The sequence below is a fragment of the Macaca fascicularis genome, chromosome 7 (genome assembly GCF_037993035.2).
Source record: "Macaca fascicularis isolate 582-1 chromosome 7, T2T-MFA8v1.1".
Classification (NCBI taxonomy): Eukaryota; Metazoa; Chordata; class Mammalia; order Primates; family Cercopithecidae; genus Macaca; species Macaca fascicularis.
The window spans coordinates 127,998,330-128,020,452 of NC_088381.1; the positions used below are offsets into that span (position 1 = coordinate 127,998,330).

Sequence of the window (22,123 nt, forward strand, 5' to 3'; positions counted from 1 at the left end):
AAGGTGGTAAACATTAAAGTAAAACTAATTATAGAAGTAAGGAGTTGCCAGTGGAATCTTCCTGAGCTGAATCTAATCATGGCTTTACCCCTTACTAGCTTTGTGACCTTGACCTTGGAAAAGTAAAACCTTGTTGCTCTTTCTTCATCTATAAAGGTAGATAATACCATCCATCTTAGTGGGCCGTTATGAGGAATGAGTTAATTAACTAATACTAAGCACTCCAGTACAGCAGAAGACATACAACAGGTGTTTAATAAATAATAGGTACTATGAATCCTACCTACTGCTTCAAATTACAGCCATCTATACCTGTCAACTTTTCTAAGAATATAAGCATCCTGGAGGTAAGGTCATTTCAAATACTTCTTTATATCTGCTCATTACCCAGCACTCTGCTGTGTGTGAAATATTCTATACATTTATGTTGCTATGGTTTGGATGTTTTTGTCCCCTCCAAAATTCATGTTGAAACTTAATACCCAATGCAACAGTATAAGAGGATGTGGCTTTTAAGAGGTGACTGAGTAATGAATGGGATTAAATGATCTTTTAAATGCATTTTTGCCCTCTTTCCCTTCTGTCCCTTCCACCATGTGAGGACACGCATTCCTCCACTGTGGAGGATGCAGCAATGAGGTGCCATCTTGGAAGCAGAGATTAGCCTTCACCAGACACTAGTTCTGCTGGTGCCTTGGTCTTGGAATTCCCAGCCTCAAGAGCCATGAGAAACAGATTTTTCTATTGTTTATAAATTACCAAATCTGTGGTATTTTGTTATAGCAGCACAAACGGACTAAGACAAATCTGTTAACTCAGATTTTAAGCATATGTGCTAAAGTATTTTAAAAGGTTATTTTATCCAAGAATATAGTATGAGTTAATATCTTTTTTGCAAGATTCATGGCAATCTTTTATTATTTTTTATTTCATTACATGTTGAAAACAAAATCATATCTATTAAAAAGTAAAATCACAAATTAGTCTTTGATTATTCAGAAGCATAAGAAGATTGCTGTTTCATGTTTTCCATTTCTCCCTCCAGTGGCTTGAAAAGTACAGGAGCTCTTTTCAGTCACGTTTTGTCTTAAAGATTTTAAAATAAGAAGAGTCTGCATCCTGTAAAAGAGGGACAGAAACATGAATCAGTACCTACTCCTATTTACCCCAGTTTTTAACATTTTAAGTCCTTCTGTTTTGAGGAGCTATATCATTATGGTTCACTATTAAGAATCTTCACAAAATTTGAGAAACCGCTTAAATTAGAATTAAAAAATCATAGCCAAAATTTTAGATGCACACAAAAGTACCTCTAATGAGTTTAGCATCATCTCTGGTTTAGAGGAGGCATAAATAGCATTGGACTGTAATGCTAAATTCTCTATAATGACTTCTATGGATCAGCATATCATACCTACACTGCTTTGCTCTAATAAATAAAAACAATAAGTCAGATTATGTAGAATTGAAATATATGGGAGATAACGCTTTAAAATTATTTGTGGCCAGGCAGGCACTGTGGCGCAGCTTGTAATCCCAGCACCTTGGGAGGCCAAGGTGGGCAGATCACCTGAGGTCAGGAGTTTGAGACCAGCCTGGCCAACATGGTGAAACCCCACCTCTACTAAAAATAAGAAATCAGCTGGGCGTGGTGGTGTGTGCCTGTAATCCCAGCTACTTGGGAGGCTGAGGCAGGAGAATTGCTTGAACCCGGGAAGCGGAGGTTGCAGTGAGCTGAGACAGTGCCATTGAACTCCAGCCTGGCCAACAAGAGGGAGACTCTGTCTCAAAAAAAAAAGAAAAAAGAAAAAAAAATTATTTGTGAACTTTTTGTATATTGCTTAAGGAATAAAACAAGGCAACTTGATAATCCCCAAGATGTGATGTTTCTTTTGGGAAGATATGCATTTACTACTTCCAAAACTTTGCACTAAGAAAGACAAAATAATAATAATGATAATACAAAAGTCAGTGTAGCCACTGTTCTTGATCCCTAAAAATAATAAAGATTCATTAAAAACAAAGTTCCAGACATAATGTTCTTAGACTAAAGAAGCAAATTCTAGTTAACAACAAGTACTATTAGCTTGAAATAAGTTATACTAGCATTTTCTTAGATGCTTATCAATAAAATATATATATACACATATATGTAAAATATAAAATAATGGGAGAGAGGAAGAGTACAGACTATAAAGAATGAGGTATTATGTCCTACAAATTGCTTTGGGAGATGACAGAATGCCCAGCTTATCATAATAAAGAGCAACAAAGTAGTAAGACTATATAATAAGCAATATTTCAAAGATGGTGGTAGGAAGAAAAAGGCTGTCATTTTTTTTTTAGAAAAGCCTAGGTGTAAAAAACATGCGAGATTTGCTAAATGATGTTTATATTTTACAGTTAGATGTTCTCTAAACAAAACAAAATACCCTTCATATGGACATTTCTGAAAATACTATTACAGTGGGACTGAAATTCTCTAGTCCCTGGTCCCTCTTTCCTCTCTGAAAAAATCACTTCTATAATATATTCTTTATCTGCCCTATTATTTAAATTGAGGATGTGAACCAGTACACTCATTATGGAAAATATGGAAATTCCTCAAAAAATTAAAAATAGAATTACCATCTGATCCAGCAATTCCATTTATGGATATAAATCTAAAGGAAGTGAAATCAGTACCTTGAAGTGATATCTACACTCCCATGTTCATTTTAGCATTACTTATAATAGCCAGGATATGGAAACAACCTAAGTGTCCATTAGTGAATGAATGGATAAAGAAAATGTAGTGTGTGTGTGTGTGTGTGTGTGTGTGTGTGTGTGTATGGAATACTATTCCACAATGGAATATTTTTCAGCCATAAAACGATGGAACTCCTGGCATTTGTGAAAACATGGATAATGGACATTAATGCTAAGTGATAGAAGCAAGATACAGAAAAACAAGTACTGTGTGATTTCACTTATGTGGAATCTAAAAAGTCGTACTGAAAGGCAGAGTAGAATGATGGTTGCCAGGAGCCAGAAAAATGGGGGAAATGGGGAGATCTTGGTCAAAAGGTACACATTTTGGCCAGGCACAGTGACTCACACCTATGATCCCAACACTTTGGGAGGCCAAGGCAGGTGGATTGCCTGAGCCCAGGAGTTCAAGACTAGCCTGGGCAACATGGCAAAAACCCATCTCTACCAAAACTACAAAACCTAGCCAGGCATGGTGGTGTGTGCCTGTAGTCTCAGCTACTCAGGAGGCTAGGGTGGGAGGATTGCTTGAGCCTGGGAGGTGGAGATTGCAGTGAGCCATGATCACGCCACTGCAGACTCCATCCTGGGCAACTGGGCGAGACCCTGTCTCAAAGAAAAAAAAATTAGAAATTTTCAGTTATAAGATAAATAACTTATGTTATTATAACTTACAAATTCTAAGGATCTAATATATAGCATGGTGACTATAGTTAATAATACTGTATTGCATATTTGAAATTTGCTAAAAAAGTAGATTTTAAGTGTTCTCACCACAACAAAAAAAAGGTAACTGTGGGTGACAGATGTGTTAATTAGTTTGGTCATGGTAATCATTTTACAGTGTATTAGATCATCACAATGTATACCTTAAATATATATAATTTTATGTGTCAATTATAATGAAAATCTTTGATCATTAAGGAAGCTGAATATCCTGCTATATCTAACTCAAGATGAGAAGGGGAAAAAAAGCACAATAGCTAACACTTAGAACACTCCAAGTTGTGTTTTAAGTGCTTTTCATATATTAAATTCATGTAATTCCCATACGATCCTGTGACTGGGCACTATTATCACTAATCTCCATCTTATATTAATAGATGGGGAGACTGAGTGATAGAGAAGTAACCTGCTTTAAGAGCGTGGGGCACAGCTGGGATTTGAACCCAGGTAGCCTAGCAGCAGGCTGCATGCGCTTTGCCAGGAGACTGTGCTTCCTCTGTAGTACAGTGGCCTGTCCCTCTCAACTCTTTCCATCACTGGGCACAAAGCTACTGCATCAGCTGTCCTCCATGTTTAAAACTCAGGTTTAATCTTTGATGAAGCTTTACCTTTAGAGCTTCTACCCACACTACCAAGTCCCAACAATACCAAAACACTCATAAGCGATTTGGCCCAAAGCAAACTGTTCCACATTACTACTTGGTAGAAAATGAAAAGCTCCTTTGTGATTGTTCACACTCTGGACATTTTAGTGTGTCATGACCCAGTCTGATAACCTTTTATGTCTCTTAAGCATTTTGTTGTGTTTGTAACTTTTTACCCCCTAATTCATTTTCACTGTCCTGCAAAGAGTTGCAATAAATTAAATGTCTAACAATTAGTGGATTACTTAAATATTTGCAGGTATGTATAGTATGATCCTGTTTTATAATTCTTTTTTTATCTATCAAACCCTATTGATTCATTTCTAAAAGAAGGTGGTAACAAAGTATATCAAAGGCTAACAATAAAAACTATCCTCAGCAATAATCTTTTGCTGCATAATCATCTATAATTTTTTGTTTACTTCATTACATTTCCTATACTGTCTATAAATTAAATTCTTTTGAGGGTCACAATTTCTCAGAAATGGTTAATAGTATTCCCCGACTAATTGCTATAAAGAATGAGTGCTGAAAGAATGATCATCAGCATATTTCCTTAGACAGGGGAATAGGCACATCTTAGATGTGCTGAGTACTTCAGGAATGAGGTAAAAGCGCATGCATCTGTTTTAACAATGCAGTAAGTGCTTTGACAGGAAAGCACAGGGGCTGAGGTGCACCTGGTCCTGGGGAGAAGTGGGAGGGAAGGCCAGGTACCATTCCAAGGAGGTAACATGGGAGTTGAGACTGGTAGGATGGGTAGGAGTTGGTGGGGAGAAACAGTAGGGAAAGAACATTTTGACACACACACTGGCCAAACAGTATGTACAGAAGAAAAAAATGGCAGTCTTTGATTTGATTTTACCTTGTAAAAAAACTTCTTTCTCCAAGACTAGTAATAATTTATACTAAACCAAAAGATAAGCATGGTGATAAAATATTTTTTATTTATTTTTCTTTATATCATGAGATTGGTGGAAGGCTAGAAAGGTTTTTTTGTTTTTGAAACAGAGTCTCACTCTATCACCCGGGCTGGAGTGCAGTGGCACCATCCTGGCTCACTGCAACCTCTGCCTCCCGGGTTCAAGCAATTCTCATGCCTCAGCCTCCCGAGTAGCTGGCATTACAGGCGAGCACCACCATGCCCGGCTACTTTTTGTATTTTTAGTAGAGACGGGGTTTTACTATGTTGGCCAGGCTGGTCTTGAACTCCTGGCCTCAAGTGATCTGCCTTGGCCTCCCAAAGTGCTGGGATTACAGACATGAGCCACTGTACCCAGCCAGAAAGTTTTTTAACCACTGGAAAATTCTGTACCTTCCTGCAAGATCGATACATATTATTAAGAAACTTAGAAATTGGTCTTACCACACCACTCTTAAAGTTCTCAATCCTTTTCTTCCCCATCTTGCTGGTTATCCACCAGGCCCAGGTTGGCATGTATTGCCACAAATATGTTACTAACAAGAAAGGTTGTTGTGAGATCCAAACTTCTTTCAAATCATTGGCCATGCTGATTAACATCAGCCGCACACAACGACTGGTTGCCATCTTGTGGGACTGGTCTCCATTATTGGCTATAGTCTAAGAAAATTTAAAAATTAAGTGAATTTATCCAAGCAATTTCACAGAAATTTAAGCTGGAAAGGACTCAAATGCCATCTAGTTGAGTGGTTCCTTTAGTGGAGCTTCATGCCCCTTAGGAGTCTCCATAAGTACTAATGGGAGTTTATAAACTATTTGTAATATTTCAAAAAGCCCAACAGAAACCATATGCTTACTAGATAATACAGCGCAGGCTAACTAAAAGGTGAAGATTCTTTGCTTTTAATTAGAATTGCATCACCCTAATGTGCTTAAAGACAATTACTACTTTTGTAATAAAAATCAAACTATTAAGACAATGCATTTAGCAAATGAAATTCCATAAACAATTTTCATAATGGCAGAAGTTGTTTTGTGAATAATTCACACAAAAGCAGTTCTAAGACAAAAACTGATATACAGTGATACAACACCAATATATAATGCCAATATGTAACTAGTAAACATTCAAATTATTCCCAACCAGAAATTTTTACCTTTGTGACTTCTCCAGCTAGGGAATTCTCCACAATATTTGATTGCACTGGTCCTGGGCAAATGTTAGAAACTATTATACCTGGGTATGCGGCAAGTTCTGTTCGAAGGCCATTAAAAAAACCCTAACAGGCAAAAAAAAAAAAAAAAAAAAAAGGAGGAAAAGAAGGCAAATAAATACAGACACGTATCTCATGACTTATCAAAATATGTTCTAAAATGTGTGAGTAAAGAACAGGGAGTGTAATCATGCAAGCTTATTAGGCACTTTTAACCGTAGACTGGAGGCAATCTAGAACAGACATTCTCAGCTCTTTCCAGGTATAAATGGTTCACCCCCTTTGATAGTGATGGGTCTTGCCATCAATGATTTTTATGGTAGGCATGCACTGGATACGTAAAAAAAACTATCCCTGAAGATTCTGATATACCCTCTTCATACCAGTCCTCCTCTCCCCACTCCAAAAGGGGTGTATGTCCTTCACTGAGAATCACTTAGGTCGGGTTTCTGTTTATTCCCCAAAGTAGTCTAAAGTGCAAATGTTTGGGACAAAGGTGAGGAAGATGGGATTAGTACTTTGCAGAAACTATCACAAAGAATGATTTCCACTTTTCCCATGTATATTGCTAATTTAACAGAATTAATTCATTTCAGCAAACATTTATCTTTTGGGGTAATAAGAGGGTACATGGCTAATTAAAAATGTAATATGATTGCCTACTGAATGACTTGTGTAAAACAGACTAGACCTTCTAGACTTAAAGATACTAACCATTTCTAAACCAATGGGGAGTAAACAGAAATCTACTGCCTGTCATCTCTTCCTAAATTAGGAAATGTTCCAAGACTACATTGTTATAAGGCTGGGTTATCTATTGAAAAGCCTAAACAGCTAACCCACAGTACATCTGTATATGATCCAAAAATGTTAAACCGCTATCAGCCCTGAATGCTGACCCCAACAAACAGAGGGGCTATGAGGGTTTACGATCAGAGACCAATACAGTGCCTGACTCAGAGATGAACCAAAAAAAAAAAAAAAAAAACCCTTGGTAAATTAATGGAAAACTTCCATAACTTTAACCTTCTGCCTCTCTGTAGCAAAAGAGGAGAGAGGACACCAAGCAAGCCAATACATCAAACACTAAAACCTCTCCTTGTTTGAAATCACATCTAGCATTGTGTGTAAACTTTTCAATGATAAACAAGTTAATTCTGTAGCTTACTGAGAATCTGAGAAGGAAATGTGCTCTTCAAAAAGAGTTTCCTGGTAACTACAGTCTCAACCTGCCACATTTTATCATAGGATCAAATCCAGTAATAAAATAATGAGTGTTGCAGGGCAGGCCAGACAGCTCATCTGTGTTTACTGAAAGCATCCGGCATATCTTATGAGATACATGGTGCCAAACAGATGGGTGGCCGCCCTCCCCCATCTGCCTGCCTAAGGCTTGCCCAACTGCTCTCCAGGAAGTGACTGATGCCTGTTACTAAATATGAGGAAATCATCAGTGTAGCGTTCTGCTTCATCACTGTCTGCAGTTGTCTGCACTTTGCTGCAGAAAAAAAAGATGTCCTAAAGAATCAAAGCTTCAAATTTTCATGAAACCATGATAACCATGTAGCTATTGCATCTCATTATTCCAACAGTGAAACATTCTACTTAAACTGACTTCAACAGCATTAAATATAGATTTTGTGTCTTCTTTAATCATTCTTTTCCTATTGGCCTTATAATTTCTTTATATCCAGTCTTAAGCCACCATTAAAAATTCATCCATTTCTAATATTTATACCTTATAACTTACGCAGTCCAAATCAAGCTTTTCTCCTTGCCTCTGCCTTGACTAGATTTTCTTCTTCCAATGAAACCAGAGTGAATACAGTCAAAATTTTTCCCAGTAAGGATATGAGACCAGGACTAATCATCCTGTGGGAAGTACCTATTTCTGACATGCGTATATAATTAGACCAGGCAAAACACACACCAACTACAAGGGGCAAAGAAAAGAAGTCACAGAAATGGGGAGGAAAAAGTACATCCTGAAGTATATGTAGACGAAAGGAGAAGTGGACCCCCAATTTTCCATGAAGGTGTGGTAGGAATAAGGACAAGGTGAAGAGTGACATGTTAACTAGATGATACACTTTTTCAGGGCAGAGACCCCATCTTACTATCTTTATATCCCCAGGGTCTGTTGTACTGCATGGCACAATGCAGTGCTTGATACATATTTATTTGTTCAACAAGTTAAGAGGCATGTGTGGATCAAGTCTTTTTTAGCATCCACTGGGGGTGTCCTCTACCAAAGGTCTCCTTGGGTCTCTCTGTCTCCCCACATCACTTCCCAGCTCCAAGGACCTCACACAGTGATGGCCATATCCCCCACATACACATTTAAGTCAGTTCTATCAGAGTTGAGTTTGAGCAGCCTTACCCGGAGAGCATGCTTGCTAGCACAGTATCCAGTGGAAAGAGGTGCAGATATGATACCGAGGATGCTATTCACAGTAACAATCTTTCCTTGCTTCCTCTCGATCATGTGAGGCAGAACACATTTTGTCAAGGACACCGTCCCTAAGTAGTTAAGCTCTATTAGCTTTCTGTAGACATCCAAGCTGGTATCCATGCACAAAGAACGCTGGGATATTCCACTATTGTTGACCAGAATGTCGATCTAGTTAAATAAAATCAGAAAAGGGGTGTTTGGGGGATGTCCTGTGGATAGACTGATGGAATTCCTATAGATGGTTGGTTATATTGTTAACTTGAAGAATCAATGGAACAATGGTATATTTCCAGAAGTCAGAAATTAAAAAGATAAAACCCCGAATTTACCTGTGGAATTAAATTCCCATTTTAGGTGACTTTTTATGAAAGTTAATAATTGTCATAAAAATAAATAAAAGCAGCCAGCCAGGCGCAGTAGCCTGTAATCCCTGCACTTTGGGAGGCCAAGGAGGGTGGATCATGAGGTCAGGAGTTCAAGACCAGCCTGACCAACATGGGAAAACCCTGTCTCTACTAAAAAATACCAAAATTAGCTGGGCGTGATGGTGCACACCTGCAATCCCAGCTACTCAGGAGGCTGAGGCAGGAGAATCACTTAAACCCGGGAGGAGGAGATTGCAGTGAGTCAATATCACACTACTGCAATCCAGCCTGGGCGACAGAGCAAGACTTCATCTCAAAATAAATAAATAAATAAAAGCAGCTGTGAATTTTTAGCTTCTTTTGTTCTACATGGAGGAATTTGTACTTGTTAAGACATGAAAAGTACTAATTCCATAACGCCAAAGACTCAGAGATTAAGGGGCCCAACTCATGGGCCCTATCTCACTGCATGGACCCCACTTGCCTAAAGCCCTTTGTATGACAGCACCACGGATGGGAATCTCTTCTGCAGTTACTTCAAAGCAAGACTGTATCAATATAAGATGCTACTTACTCTACCAAACTCCTGGAGAACAGCTTCGGTAGCCGCTTCATGGGAACCGGTGTCGGTCAGGTCAAGAGGCAAAACAAGTATATCTTTTTCTTTTAAATTGCCATTCTCTAAATAAAGACAAAAATTTGTGTGGAAGTCATGCCATAGTTCAATCAAGCTCCTTGCTACTCCACTAACATCCACCCTGCAACAAACTCATGTCCGGGTGGCCCTGTGAGAGTTCCTCTCAGTGGTCAGGAAGAGGACTAGTGGTTAAATGATGATGTCTTACCAGACAAAATGCTGGCTGGCCTCACAGGAAGTAGAATGGCAACTTGAATATGCAGTCTAACTTTACAACTTGATTTCTGGGAGAAATCAAGATTATACTACAAACTACAAACTAGAAAAGAGCAAAAATTTTGGAGCAATTTCTTTAGAAGTACAGAGGTACCTTTGTTTTGTAATAGGCTCACAAAGATGAGTTGCTCTTCTACACCCAAAACAGCTATTTGTGCTTAAAATCAGTAAGAAGCTTAGAGTCCTACAGTCAAATGACATATAGAAGCTTCTCTCCAGAGGCTAAGGATTCCTGGAAGTAAACAGGGAAAAGGACACATGCCTGAAATTCCCATCCAAGAAACATGCTGCTGAGTTGTGATTGGCTCTTTCTGTTCATGAAAAGAACAACTGAAACTAATTTTCCTGGACTCTAACTTTGAAATACAAGTAACATCAGTAAGAAAAACAAGCAAATATAGAAAATACAAGAGGTACAAAGACTTCATGGGCAAAAGAGTTAATTGTGAAACATCAACCGTATTAAATGAAAAAGTGGGCACTACAGATCTGCAAGATAAAAGGAAATAGCCTTGTGCCAGGTAAGAAATGCTGACCTGGTTCATCTACTCCACCAGTACAGGACTTGCAAGTCACAGCAGCAGAGGAACAACTACTAAAAGAAGTGGCCCAGTGCAAAAACACAAGAGGCCTTTGAAAGAAGTATCATGAAAGAGGCCCATGGCCCTGCTGAGCACTACTGTGGCAACTAACTCTCATTTCTGGGTGATTAGCTTGATCAGCAATTAAATATTTAAAAGAATGACAGGTAGAGAGATGGCCCAAAAAATGGTCTGTTGGAAAATTCAAAATTATCTCAGTTTAGGTACTATTAATAAATGGTCCATGAAAAATAATAACTTTCCTGTTCTATGAAAAAAATAACTTAGGTACTATTAATAAATGTTGCATGAAAAATAATAACTTGAGGTTGCTTTCAATGTGAACATAATGGCTGGGCGCGGTGGCTCACACCTGTGATCCCAGCATTTTGAGAGGCCTAGGCAGGCAGATCACCTGAGGTTAGGAGGTCGAGACAAGCATGGCCAACATGGCGAAACCCCGTCTCCACTAAAAATACAAAAATTAGCTGGGTGTGGTGGTGCACATCTGTGGTCCCAGCTACTTAGGAGGCTGAGACACAAGAAACACTTGAACCCGCGAGGCGGAAGTTGCAATGAGCCAAGATCACACCATTGTACTACAGCCTGGGCAACAAAGTGAGACTCCATCTCAAAAAGAAAAAAGTGAACATAACTACACCAAAACTCAAACAAAAATATTAACACTGTTGCCCTTTATGTGAACACGAAAGTATTACCTCAAGTTCTATTTTTTAAACCTAATTCCATTCCTGTTCTTTTATCCTATATAATAAAAGTCTTATCCCATATGATTTTAATATCTGATACATTAATAAAATGAGTAAGGATTCTTCCTACTTTCTATGATCAGATACATGTATGTCATGGATAAGAACGCAACTGTTTTTTCTCTAAGACAAAAATCTAAGTCACTTGGTCACTAAAAATCCACCAGCATTAGATACAATTGTTGGTCACTCCCTAATGCCAAGAGTCAGTGCAAAAAAACCATAGAAAGGTGGCAGAAAAGAAGAAAAGGCAAGGGCAGCCAATTAAGACAAAAAGGAGAGGATCTGAGACGAAGCACTTAGAGCATCTGGAGCCAGGGGGCAATCTCACTCCTCTCTAAAAGTCCCAAAACTGTATTTGAGTTTGGATTCTGATTTATTTCTAGGAAGCACCTCTGCTATTTCAGATCTGCTTACCTAGACATCTTCTTTTCACCCTTTCCAGCTCGTGCACTCTTCTGGCTGACAGCACAAGAGAAACTCCTAGTTTAGACAACTGGTAAGCCAGCTCCTCACCAATTCCACTCGAGGCTCCAGTCACCCACACCACCATATCAGTCAGCTCCCATTCTATGGAAGGAATGACAATGGAAGGAAGAAAATAAGCAATGAATTACAATCATAAATCAAAGATTAGAAAAAAGAAAAGAAAGCCTTAAACAATACCACTAAATATGAAGGCATGATGTATGGAGCTTAAAATTTGAACTATTCTAAGAAAGCGTCTCCTTAACTAAAAAAAAAGCATTAATACAAATCATACTAATAACAGTTATCAACATAGTATTCCTAGACTACAGAACCTCCATAACTTTTCCAGACTTTACTTCAAGGTAAGCCTTGTAACCCCATGTTTTCACCCCAAGGCTCTATTTATGACAAACAGATAAGATAAATATGATAGATAAGATAAACAGGCTAACTAAACAGGAAATCACTGCCTGGACTCACTTTCCTTAGCCATTAAATGAGCCATTCAGATTAGATGATGGCTGAAGGTCCCCTCCAGTTTTTAATTATATTATTCTAATATTTTGCAATGGAGGTTGATGAAGAATCTAAATATACCAAGTTCTGTGCTGTTGATGGAAACATCCTAGATTTTTAAAGTAATATTTTCCCCATTTGCCAATCATGCCTGATGCCTATCAGCTCAAGGTCATTTTGTAAAAATGCTCCCCAGATGCCTGAGCTTTCATCTTAGGAGAATATAGTAATTCACCCAAGAACAAATGCATATTACAGAGAGATGAAATATTGTACTCTGCTTCTCCAATTATGTTCCTCTTAACAACTAAAAATGTTACAGTACTAAAGCAATGACAAATGGTTTATTCTTTTCTCCAATGAAAAACTTGTTAGCACTGCAGGAGATGATATTCAGTGTCTCTCTGAACTCGTAAAGTCACTGTTATGCAAAGTTCCTGTGTACCTTATTTAATAAAATAGATGTTATTTATCAAAAATATTAAACAAGGTATCACTTAACATTACATTTCTGATTTTAGATCAGAAAAGTTAAAATCAGGAAATGATTGTAGTGTTTTAAACAGCTCTAAATCCTAACTGTGATGTTAACAGTACCATCCCTGGAGACTGCCAGGGTTCAAATGCCAGCTCCAACACACACAGCACTGAAATGTTCCCAGGTGAGAACTCGGTGCCTTAATTTTCCACAACTGAAAATGTAATGAATAAGAACACATCCTTCACGTGATTGTTGAGAAATGAGTTAAAACATAGAAAGCACTCAGGGCAGGATATATCCAGTACATACTCAGTGTTTAATAAACATCAATTATAATTATTGCTTAAGTTTTTTAATAGATGGACTTCGCTACAGCAAAACATAGAACAGTCACTTAATAACCTATGTCTCCTAACTTCTCCAGCCAGGGAAACGGGGTTACAAATTCTAATGGCTTAACATTTTTATATGACTTCCTATGTACTTAACACATTATCTATTAAAAGCCTCACCAGAACTGTATGAAAATGTATTATTATCTCAGTTTTACAGAAAAGGTAACTGAGGTTTACAGAGATTAATTTGTCCCCACTAGTCAGTAGATTCCATTAAGGGTAGGACCTTGTCTTCCTTGTTCATTGGTGTGGCCTCAGTGCCTAGCAAGGACTGGAATATTGAAAAGGCTCCATAAATAACTACTGAATAAACAAACACCCAAGAATCCTGGCAGAGCCGGGATATAAGCCCAGGTATATCTAGCTCCAAAGCCCACACTGTCCACTATTTCATGATATACATTTAAATATGATCAATAATTTAAAGCCCAACTGTTTCTTAGACATTCAAGAAAATACCACTTGTCCTTAGGAAAAAGGTTTCATGTAAATATCTCAACTAAGGCCAGGTACGTTGGCTCACACCTATAATCCCAGCACTTGCCTGGAGGCCAAGGCAGGCAGATCACTTGAGGCCAGGAGTTCGAGACCAGCCTGGCCAACATGATGAAACCTGTTCTCTACAAAAAATACAAAAATTAGCCAGGTGTGGTGATGCATCCCTGTAATCCCAACTACTCAGGAGACTGAGGTGCGAGAATCACTTGAACCTGGGAGGCAGATGTTGCAGTGAGCCAAGATTGCTCCCCTGCACTCCAGCATGGGTGACAGAGTGAGACTCTGTCTCAAAAAAAAAAAAAAAAAAAAAATCTTAACAAAGGATGGAAACATCCCAAATACTATGTCTGGGCTACAATGCTTTCCTGTCTCATAATGTGCTTTCGTAAAAGGCACAATTGGGCAACCTTCCTATAGGACTTTATGAAGAACAATATAACATCTATTCAGATAATCATTTATTCATTTATTGACTACTTGTTGTTCCCAAGTTCTACAATCATCAGACTCTAAAGTGAATATCATTTTTTTTAGAAACACAGGATTTACTAACCAGCCTCAAGCTAACAAAGACTTCTTGATGTTTACACAACTAAGCAAATATTTAAAGCTGATGGTGTAAACCTTTAATGCAATCACAGTTCTGGCCTCTTCCTCCCACCCTAAAGAAACTTTTTTATTTAGCACCATTTGTTTCCCGATTCCACAGAATCTGGTATACATAATGGTCTCCCTTTAAGAGCCCCTGAAAGTAGATTCTTAGAGTTGAAAGGAAAGTGACAGTGCAACTCCCACTCCAGTTTGAGAATTCTCTTCTCAAGCCCTTGACCCATCTCTAATTCTCTCACAGGATGAGGAAGCTAATTATCTCTGAAGCTTCAGTTCCTTTTTTGGGGAAGTCTAATCATTCAAGGGATCTATTTTATACTAATGTGATAAGCTTGTAAATGCTATCAACTGGTAGCAGTGTGCAGTAATCCTGCCTTGTGGTTTGACAAAGAAGAAGTCAAACTTCTGGTGTCGGTGGGTCCAAGTGTCTGGCCTGAGGCATCCTCCCCATCCCTCCCTCTCCCAGCACCTCAAACATTCATCAAGGATTTTGTATCCAAGGCCCAGAAGTTTGTTACCCAAGATGACGAATATTGACATAGATGCACTTGATGCTGAAAATCATTTGGAACTGGAGGAAAAAACACAGCTTATTAATCAAGTGTTGGAACTCCAACATACACTTGAAGATCTCTCTGTCAGAGGAGATGCAGTTATGGAAGAAAATCTCAAGCTAACATCAGAAAACCATGTTCTTGGACAATACACAGAAAATTTCATGTCAGCTTCTAGTGTTTTTCAAACAACTGACACAAAAAGCAAAAGAAATATAGAATTGAAGCCCTTCTGTTTTATGGAATTGCGGCTGATCTTTCTTTATATATTGGACAGATTTCAAAAGTGATAGTACCTTTGTTTGTGGTTCCATTGAATATTTATAAAGCTAATGTCAGATGTAGGCAACATTCATAGCATAACGGGAGACTTCCATAAGTTTGTGTATTCTGTTAGTCTATGAGAATGTGCAGATGTATTGGAGACATGATTTAGAATAGCACACATTTATGAAACTTAAAGATGAATGTTTTTAAAATTTGCTCTGATTTGTGGGTTTAGCCCTGTCTTTTATTACAGGCTTAGTAAGATATACAAGAAAATAACCATCACACTGTGAAAAAGTGACCCAAATCAGGTACTGACTGTACAGCTTCATGTACCCTATCCGTCTTCTTGGGCCCCTTCTCCACTGGCTTCTTCCTTCCTATCTCCCCTCCCCTAGGGAAAAATTGGTTTCACATTTGTAAAAGCAATTTTAATACTTAATCATCTCTGAGAGTAACCTGAACTTTAATTGTTGAAACTTAACCAAATGAAGACATTTTCTCAGCTAGGGCTTCTCATTTGTGATATTTAATACTAAGATAGAATTGCTGGTTTCTCTTTAATCTATTGAAAACAAAAAGAGGCTATAAAAATGAAGATTTTTCATTGAAACTGAATTGTCAATCTGGGAAGATAATTTTTTGTTGTCAAAAACTTCTTTTTGGCCGGGTGCAGTGGCTCACGCCTGTAATCCCAGCACATTGGCAGGCCGAGGCAGGAGGATCACCTGAGGTCAGGAGTTCAAGACCAGCCTGGCCAACATGGCGAAACCCCGTCTCTACTAAAAATACAAAAATTAGCTGGGCATGGTGGTGGGCGCCTATAATCCCAGCTACTTGGGAGGCTGAGGCAGGGAGAATTGCTTGAACCTCTAGGAGGTGGAGGTTGCAGTGAGCCGAGATAGTGCCACTGCACTCCAGCCTGGGCAACAAAGCAAGACTCTATCTTAAAAAAAAAAAAAAAAAAAAATCTTTTCTTTACAAAATTACCTACTTGGTATCTGAAAAGATATAAATTATGGTCGTGTGTGTTTAAAATAGAAAAGCTTAAGGGAAAATAGAAATAGGGTAGAAAAGTACTTGGTAAAATACTAGTAACCAACTCCAAATATTTTCACTCCAGATTTGTGTTATCTCTGGCACAGAGTAGATCTTTTGGGAAATACATGAGAGTAGATTAAGCTCAACTAAGCTTTTTTTTTGGCGGGGGTTGGGGGGCGTGGGGGGGAGGTGGGGAGGGGACAAGGTCTGGCTCTGTCACCCAAGCTGGAGTGCAGTGGCATGATCTTGGCTCCCTGCAACCTCCACGGCTCAGGCTCAAGCCAACGTCCCACCTCAGCCTCCCAAGTAGCTGGGACTACAGGCGTGCACCATCACGCCCGGCTAATTTTTTTTTGTGTATTTTTTTGTAGATATGGGGTTTTGCCAGGTTGCCCAGGCTGATCTCGAACTTGTGAGCTCTAGCGATTTGCCCACCTCAGCCTCCCAAAGTGCTGGGATTACAAGCATGAGCCACCACACCTGGCCAACTTTGACTAATCTTAATATACCACATCTGGAAGAGAACAGTTACAAAGAGTTTGGTCTTAAGGTTTATTTCTCGTCAGCAGATTAACTTTTGCAAAATTCCTTAAGAATGTATTAGTATCAGAATTGTGAAAAATGGGAGAGTTTCAGATGCATACTTATTGAAAATCTTGCTCAGTTTTATCCTGCTTGTTCTCCCAGAATTTTCTGTAAACTGAACGACTCCGTTTAAAGAGTTTGTCACCTTTAACAATTTTTAAAAATTCAGTTTGTAGACTCCATTTGTTAAAGGAATCAATATCAGAAGGAATACTTAAATGTTATATTAGGAAAAGGGATCCACTAATATAGCTTATGGTTATTAGAGCTGGGCTACTTTTAATTTATGGAAGTATCTTACGTATAGGTGTAAGAATGACTCACTATATGAATACATACTAATCATACTGCAAACATTTTGCATCTCTTTTGTGACCTACACAGACACTTAAATTGTGTTGCAATTCTGCTGTCTTGTTTTACAAAAAGCTCTTTAGGGAAGAAAAGAAAAGAAATCAAACCTGTCTTCCAAATAACAATCCCTCACAGTTGTTAGGGAAGACAACCATTATGTCTTCCCTAAGTCCTTTCATCTCTTACTCCTCTAAGGCTAAATAAAACTATACAATTTCTCCACCTTCCCTTACATGACATGATATCAGGTTTCCTCGCTCTTCTGCTCATGCCCACCTGCACCAATGCTAGTTGGTCAATGTTCCTGTTTATTAAAGGGTACTGGCTAGGGCAGGACACATGATTCGGTAGGGTCTGGACAGTGCAGAGCAGGATGAGATGACAAAAATCACTTCCCTTGTCCCCCAGAAGGTAGGGTCTATGAGGGCCTGGACTGTGGCTGATTCAGTCACTGCAGTGTCCCCAGTGCCCAGCACAGAGGCTGGCACATACAAGCAGCTAGTCAGGAGACTTCTGTTGTTTGCAGCTGTTGCTTCAGACACTGAAGCCTACAAGCGCAACCCAAGGTTGCCTAATCTTTTCTGGCAGCCACTTCACAGCTGACTCCTATTGAGGTTACTGTTAACAAAAACGAGTTTTGCTCACATGTGCTGCTGCTGAAATTTTTCCTCCTCTAGACTTCTGCCATGGATTTTTCTGGACCATTTTAATGTCTAAAATTAGTCACCCTTAAATTTCGCCGTGTGTGGCTGGGCTTGATGGTTCACATCTGTTATCCTAGCACTTTGAGAGGCCAAGGCAGAAGGATCACTTGAGGCCAGGAGTTCAAGACCAGCCTGGAACATAGTGAGAGCCTGTTTCTACAAAAAGTTTAAAAATATCCAGGTGTGGTGGTTTGTACCTGTAGTCCTAGCTACTGGGGAGGCTGAGGTGGGAGAATTGCCTGATCCCAGGAGTTTGAGGCTGCAGTGAGCTATGATCATGCCACAGCACTTCAGGCTGGGTGACAAAGCAAGACCTTGTCTCTCTATTAAAAAATATATATATCACCATGTGAGATACATGCTTGGAAATGCACAGAATTTCTCTAGACTAATCCAGCAGAGGCAGGATGGTGGCTGCCTCCAGAGAGGCATACTAGGTAGCTAGGGCACAAGGGTCAGAGAAAGCTCTTTACTTTTTACTATATATCTTTTTGTATTTTTTACTTTTGTATTACATAAGTGTGCTATTTTTTTAAGGGACAAAAAATAATAAACCTACAGAGAAGTCAAGAAGGATAATTTTTTTTTCTTTTTCCATCTTGATAGAGTCTGCCCATCTCTCCAGTCTGAGCTGTTTTGGGAATCTGAGTCTATTTCAATTTTCCTTTAATCTTTTCTTCTTTCTCACTCCCTACCTCCACCAGGAATCTTTTTAGACATTTTTTTCCCTAAAACTCTCCTGTGAAATGTTAATTCCACAGATATACTGTATATCATTTATGTACTGTACATATATCTGTGCTTTATACATAAAAGGAGTTCTGTAAAGTTTACTTCTGCCAGGCATGGTGGCTAATGCCTGTGTTCCCAACACTTTGGGAGGCCGAATGGGGTGGATCACCTGAGGTCAGGGGTTTCAGACCAGCCTGGCCAACATGGCGAAAACCCAGCTCTACTAAAAATACAAAACTTAGCCAGACGTGGTGGTATGTACCTGTAATCCCAGCTACTAGGGAGGCTGAAGCAGGAGAATCACTTGAACTCAGGAGACAGAGGTTGCAGTGAGCCAAGATCACACCACTACACTCCAGCCTGGCCAACAGAGCAAGACTGTGTCTCAAAAAAAAAGAAAAAGAAAAAAAGCTTACTCCTTGGTTAATAAGCATATGACTAAATTTTAAGATTAAGTTAAACGTTAAATTAAAATTTAAAAGTTATTAACACCTAACTTTATAACTGTATTTGCTGAAAAACATTTTTATGGTTTTTGACACAGTGTCTCACTATGCTGTCCAGGCTGGTCTTGAACTCCTGGACTCAAATGACCCTCCCACCTTAGCCTCCAGAGTAGTTGGGATTGCAGGTACATGCCTCCACACCAGATTTTTGCTAAATAACTTTTATGTAACTTATTTACTTAGATAAATAGCAATTTATCAAACTACATGTGCAAATTTGCAAATTATATAACTACATAATAACAATGTAATTAAATTTAAAATCCTTCAAACTGTTCTTTTCCAGCAAAAGATAACCGAAAATATTAAATGAATTTCTTAAAATTGTCAGTGATCTTAACTTTTAACTTTTCCTTAATATAAGAAAATAACTTTTAGTAGCTTAGAGATATTCATTCAGATGTTGTCAACAATTTTCCTTTTTAGCACTTGACATAATTTGATAGGTTGAATATTTTTTGTAGGATTAAATTATAAAATATAATCTATTTTCATTTAATTCTCCAAGTCCAAGTGAACACAAAAGCACTAAGGATCAAACACAAACAACGTCTGCAAGGCAGCCAATGGCAGCCAATAGGCACACATATTCCCCCACTGGGATGGAACAATCAATCAAGAGAAAGCCCTTGGTTAATGAAGTTGTTCAGTATTTGGGATTCCGGCTTTAAAAGGAGAAAGCCCAATCACTTGCCATAGTTTCTTAGCACTGCTCTCGCGTCTATGTTGTGTATTTTTCGTGAACTCAATGTCAGTGCTGCACAGGCTATACCCAAGAAAACCCAACCAGAAAAATGAAATACTAAGGAATAACATTTTCTCGGGTGGGGTTAAGCTTTGGAGGGGCACAAACCACTGTATCAGATTTTTTTTTTTTTTTTTTTTTTTTTTGGTCCACAAGAACCAATTCTCACCTTGGGATAAATATCACCCCCCTCAACGCCCAACTCATAGTGCCCCCACAACATAGTCTATCTTTTGAGCTACTATCTCTTCCAAGCAAACTTTGTAACATGCTTTGAGTATTTTTATACCAGAAACTTGGTCTAGGGAAACCCCACTTCCCCAAGTCCTTAAGGATCCAAAGCCTAGCTTTTGGTAGGTCATTTAATTTCTCTGAACATCAGTTTCCCTATCTGGAAAATAAGACTAATAATGCCTACCTTGTAAGAGTTGGAAACGTTAAAGGTTATGGGTATAAAGCGCTGAGCACAGAGCCTACATATAGCAAACAAACACAATGTCAAATACGAAGCAAGACACAGATAAAGTGAGATGGGCAGTATGCCAACAATGATCTCACTCCAGCAAACTGCCATTTCAATTCTTTCTAGTGTTCAACTTTCATCCCAATAAGTAGGTAGGTGAGTGACTTCGGATTATCTCAGATTTTATTTCAAAACAGCAGGAGTGAGAAGTGGAGGCTAGACAACTTCAGGTAGTAGAATGACGGGGCTTCCAGTACTTACAAAGGAGGTTCCCTTACAAACGCAGGGGGACGCTCACTGTTCTCAAAGTATCGTCCTCTGAGGCAACACTAGAATCCTTTGAGTCCTGAGTAGGATGTCAGAGTCCTCAGGGGCCCCGCCGACTCCAGTGCTCTCTTATAGTTTGGCACTCCCTGGAGAGGTTTCCTAGCCTGAATGGCAAGTCCGTGCCATCTTCCGACCAGGACAGAAGACAAAGGGGCTTTTCAGCCCTCGCGTCCTCCTCCCCAACCCGCAGCCCAGCGTAAGGCGCAGCCAGGCCTTCCGGAAGCTCCACGCAACCCTCAAAGGACCCGGGATCACCGCGGAACCCCCGGAGACCCGGACACGCCTCGGCAGCTCCGAGCCCGGCCTCCCAGTCGGGAGCGGCTTTGGCAGTTCCTCACCTGGGCGTCGTCCCTGCCACTCGGCCCATAGTAGCGTCAGGTCGCCGTCAGCCCGCAGGAAGCGCAACAGCTGCACCACTAGCAGGAGCAACGCGCACAGCGCCAGCAGCCAGAGCAGCAGCTCCCAGTTCATCGCGGCCGCGCACGCCCAGCTCCGGGGGAAGAAGACAGCCCGCACCAGAGTCGCGTCGCTGCCCTGCGGGATCGCAGCGCCACTCTTTCGGCCAGCCCAGAGCGGCACCGCCCCGGCTCTGCCCAGGGAGCAGGCCGGGAGGAGGAGCCGCTCGGGCGCCCCGGGCTCAGCACTCGCGGCCGCACTCGCCTCCCTGGGGCTGCCCGCGCCCTCTTGCGCCACACCCAGCGGGGCAGGCAGATTGCTTGAATTCAGGTTTCCAAGACCAGCCTGGGCAACATTGGGAAACCCTGTCTCTACCAAAAATAAACAAATAAAATTCCAGTATTTTTTAAAAAGCTGATTCAAACATAAGCTACATATTATATACTACATTATTTCCTCTCTGTACAGGAAAACTAGCAACAGTCAGGAGACAAAGAATCATTCTTGCCCGGCCCCTCTTCTCCATTCCTATTCAGAAAGAACATTCCCTTTTCAAGTTTCAGTATCTTTTCATGAGGTCGAGAGAGTGCTGAAGAGTGTGGCTATCACTCAAAAGACCCCACAAGTCAAGGCAATGGTCCCTCCATGGGGACAAGGACCTTTTACAATTAGAGAAAAAAAGACTGAAGCCATGTGCTGTGTTGGCACCTTACAACCTGGTTCTGACCACACACAAACTTACTCTCAGCTAAAGTGTCTGTTTGGCAACCAAAGCCTAGCTTGGTACCAAATCCTCCCCTTACCCAAGCCATGATTCACATCCTAATATAAACAGCAAATGAAAACAGAGAACGTAATGAAAATACCAAGGTCTTGCCTACTCTAATACACAAAAGAGTAAACTACTGTTCTTAATTTCCGTTTGAAATGAGCTTCAAAACATTTCATTACTTCCCACTAAATACCTACATGTGTTTAAGGCATTAACAGTAGCATCTTTCTTGTTTTCAAGCATTTGAAAGCAAGAGGGCTTTCCATTCACAAGCCTCAGAGGGACCCAGTTAGAGTGCATAGATACTAGGCCATGTATGAGAACGACCTGTGACCAAATGGAGAAAGTTCTGGACGTTGATGCAGTAGAACT

At 39.7% G+C, this 22,123-nt stretch overlaps 1 protein-coding gene and 1 pseudogene across 2 annotated transcripts; one reads left to right on the plus strand and one right to left on the minus strand.

Moving 5' to 3' along the window:
* Positions 1-888: 888 nt before the first annotated feature.
* Positions 889-21,174, minus strand: DHRS7 (dehydrogenase/reductase 7). Of its 2 annotated transcripts, none has more exons than XM_005561411.4 (7): positions 20,922-21,174; positions 11,753-11,905; positions 9,646-9,752; positions 8,635-8,874; positions 6,198-6,320; positions 5,485-5,700; positions 889-1,119 (listed from the first exon to the last, which is right to left on the minus strand). In XM_005561411.4, the coding sequence occupies exons 1-7, from the start codon at positions 21,052-21,054 to the stop codon at positions 1,072-1,074; spliced, it is 1,020 nt and encodes a 339-aa protein (XP_005561468.3). In that variant the 5' UTR covers positions 21,055-21,174; the 3' UTR covers positions 889-1,071. The 2 variants fall into 2 exon arrangements, with proteins under 2 accessions (XP_005561468.3, XP_073853579.1); XM_073997478.1 differs by having other exon boundaries at positions 20,518-21,174.
* Positions 14,662-15,149, plus strand: LOC123574546 (short coiled-coil protein B pseudogene; annotated as a pseudogene).
* Positions 21,175-22,123: the final 949 nt, after the last annotated feature.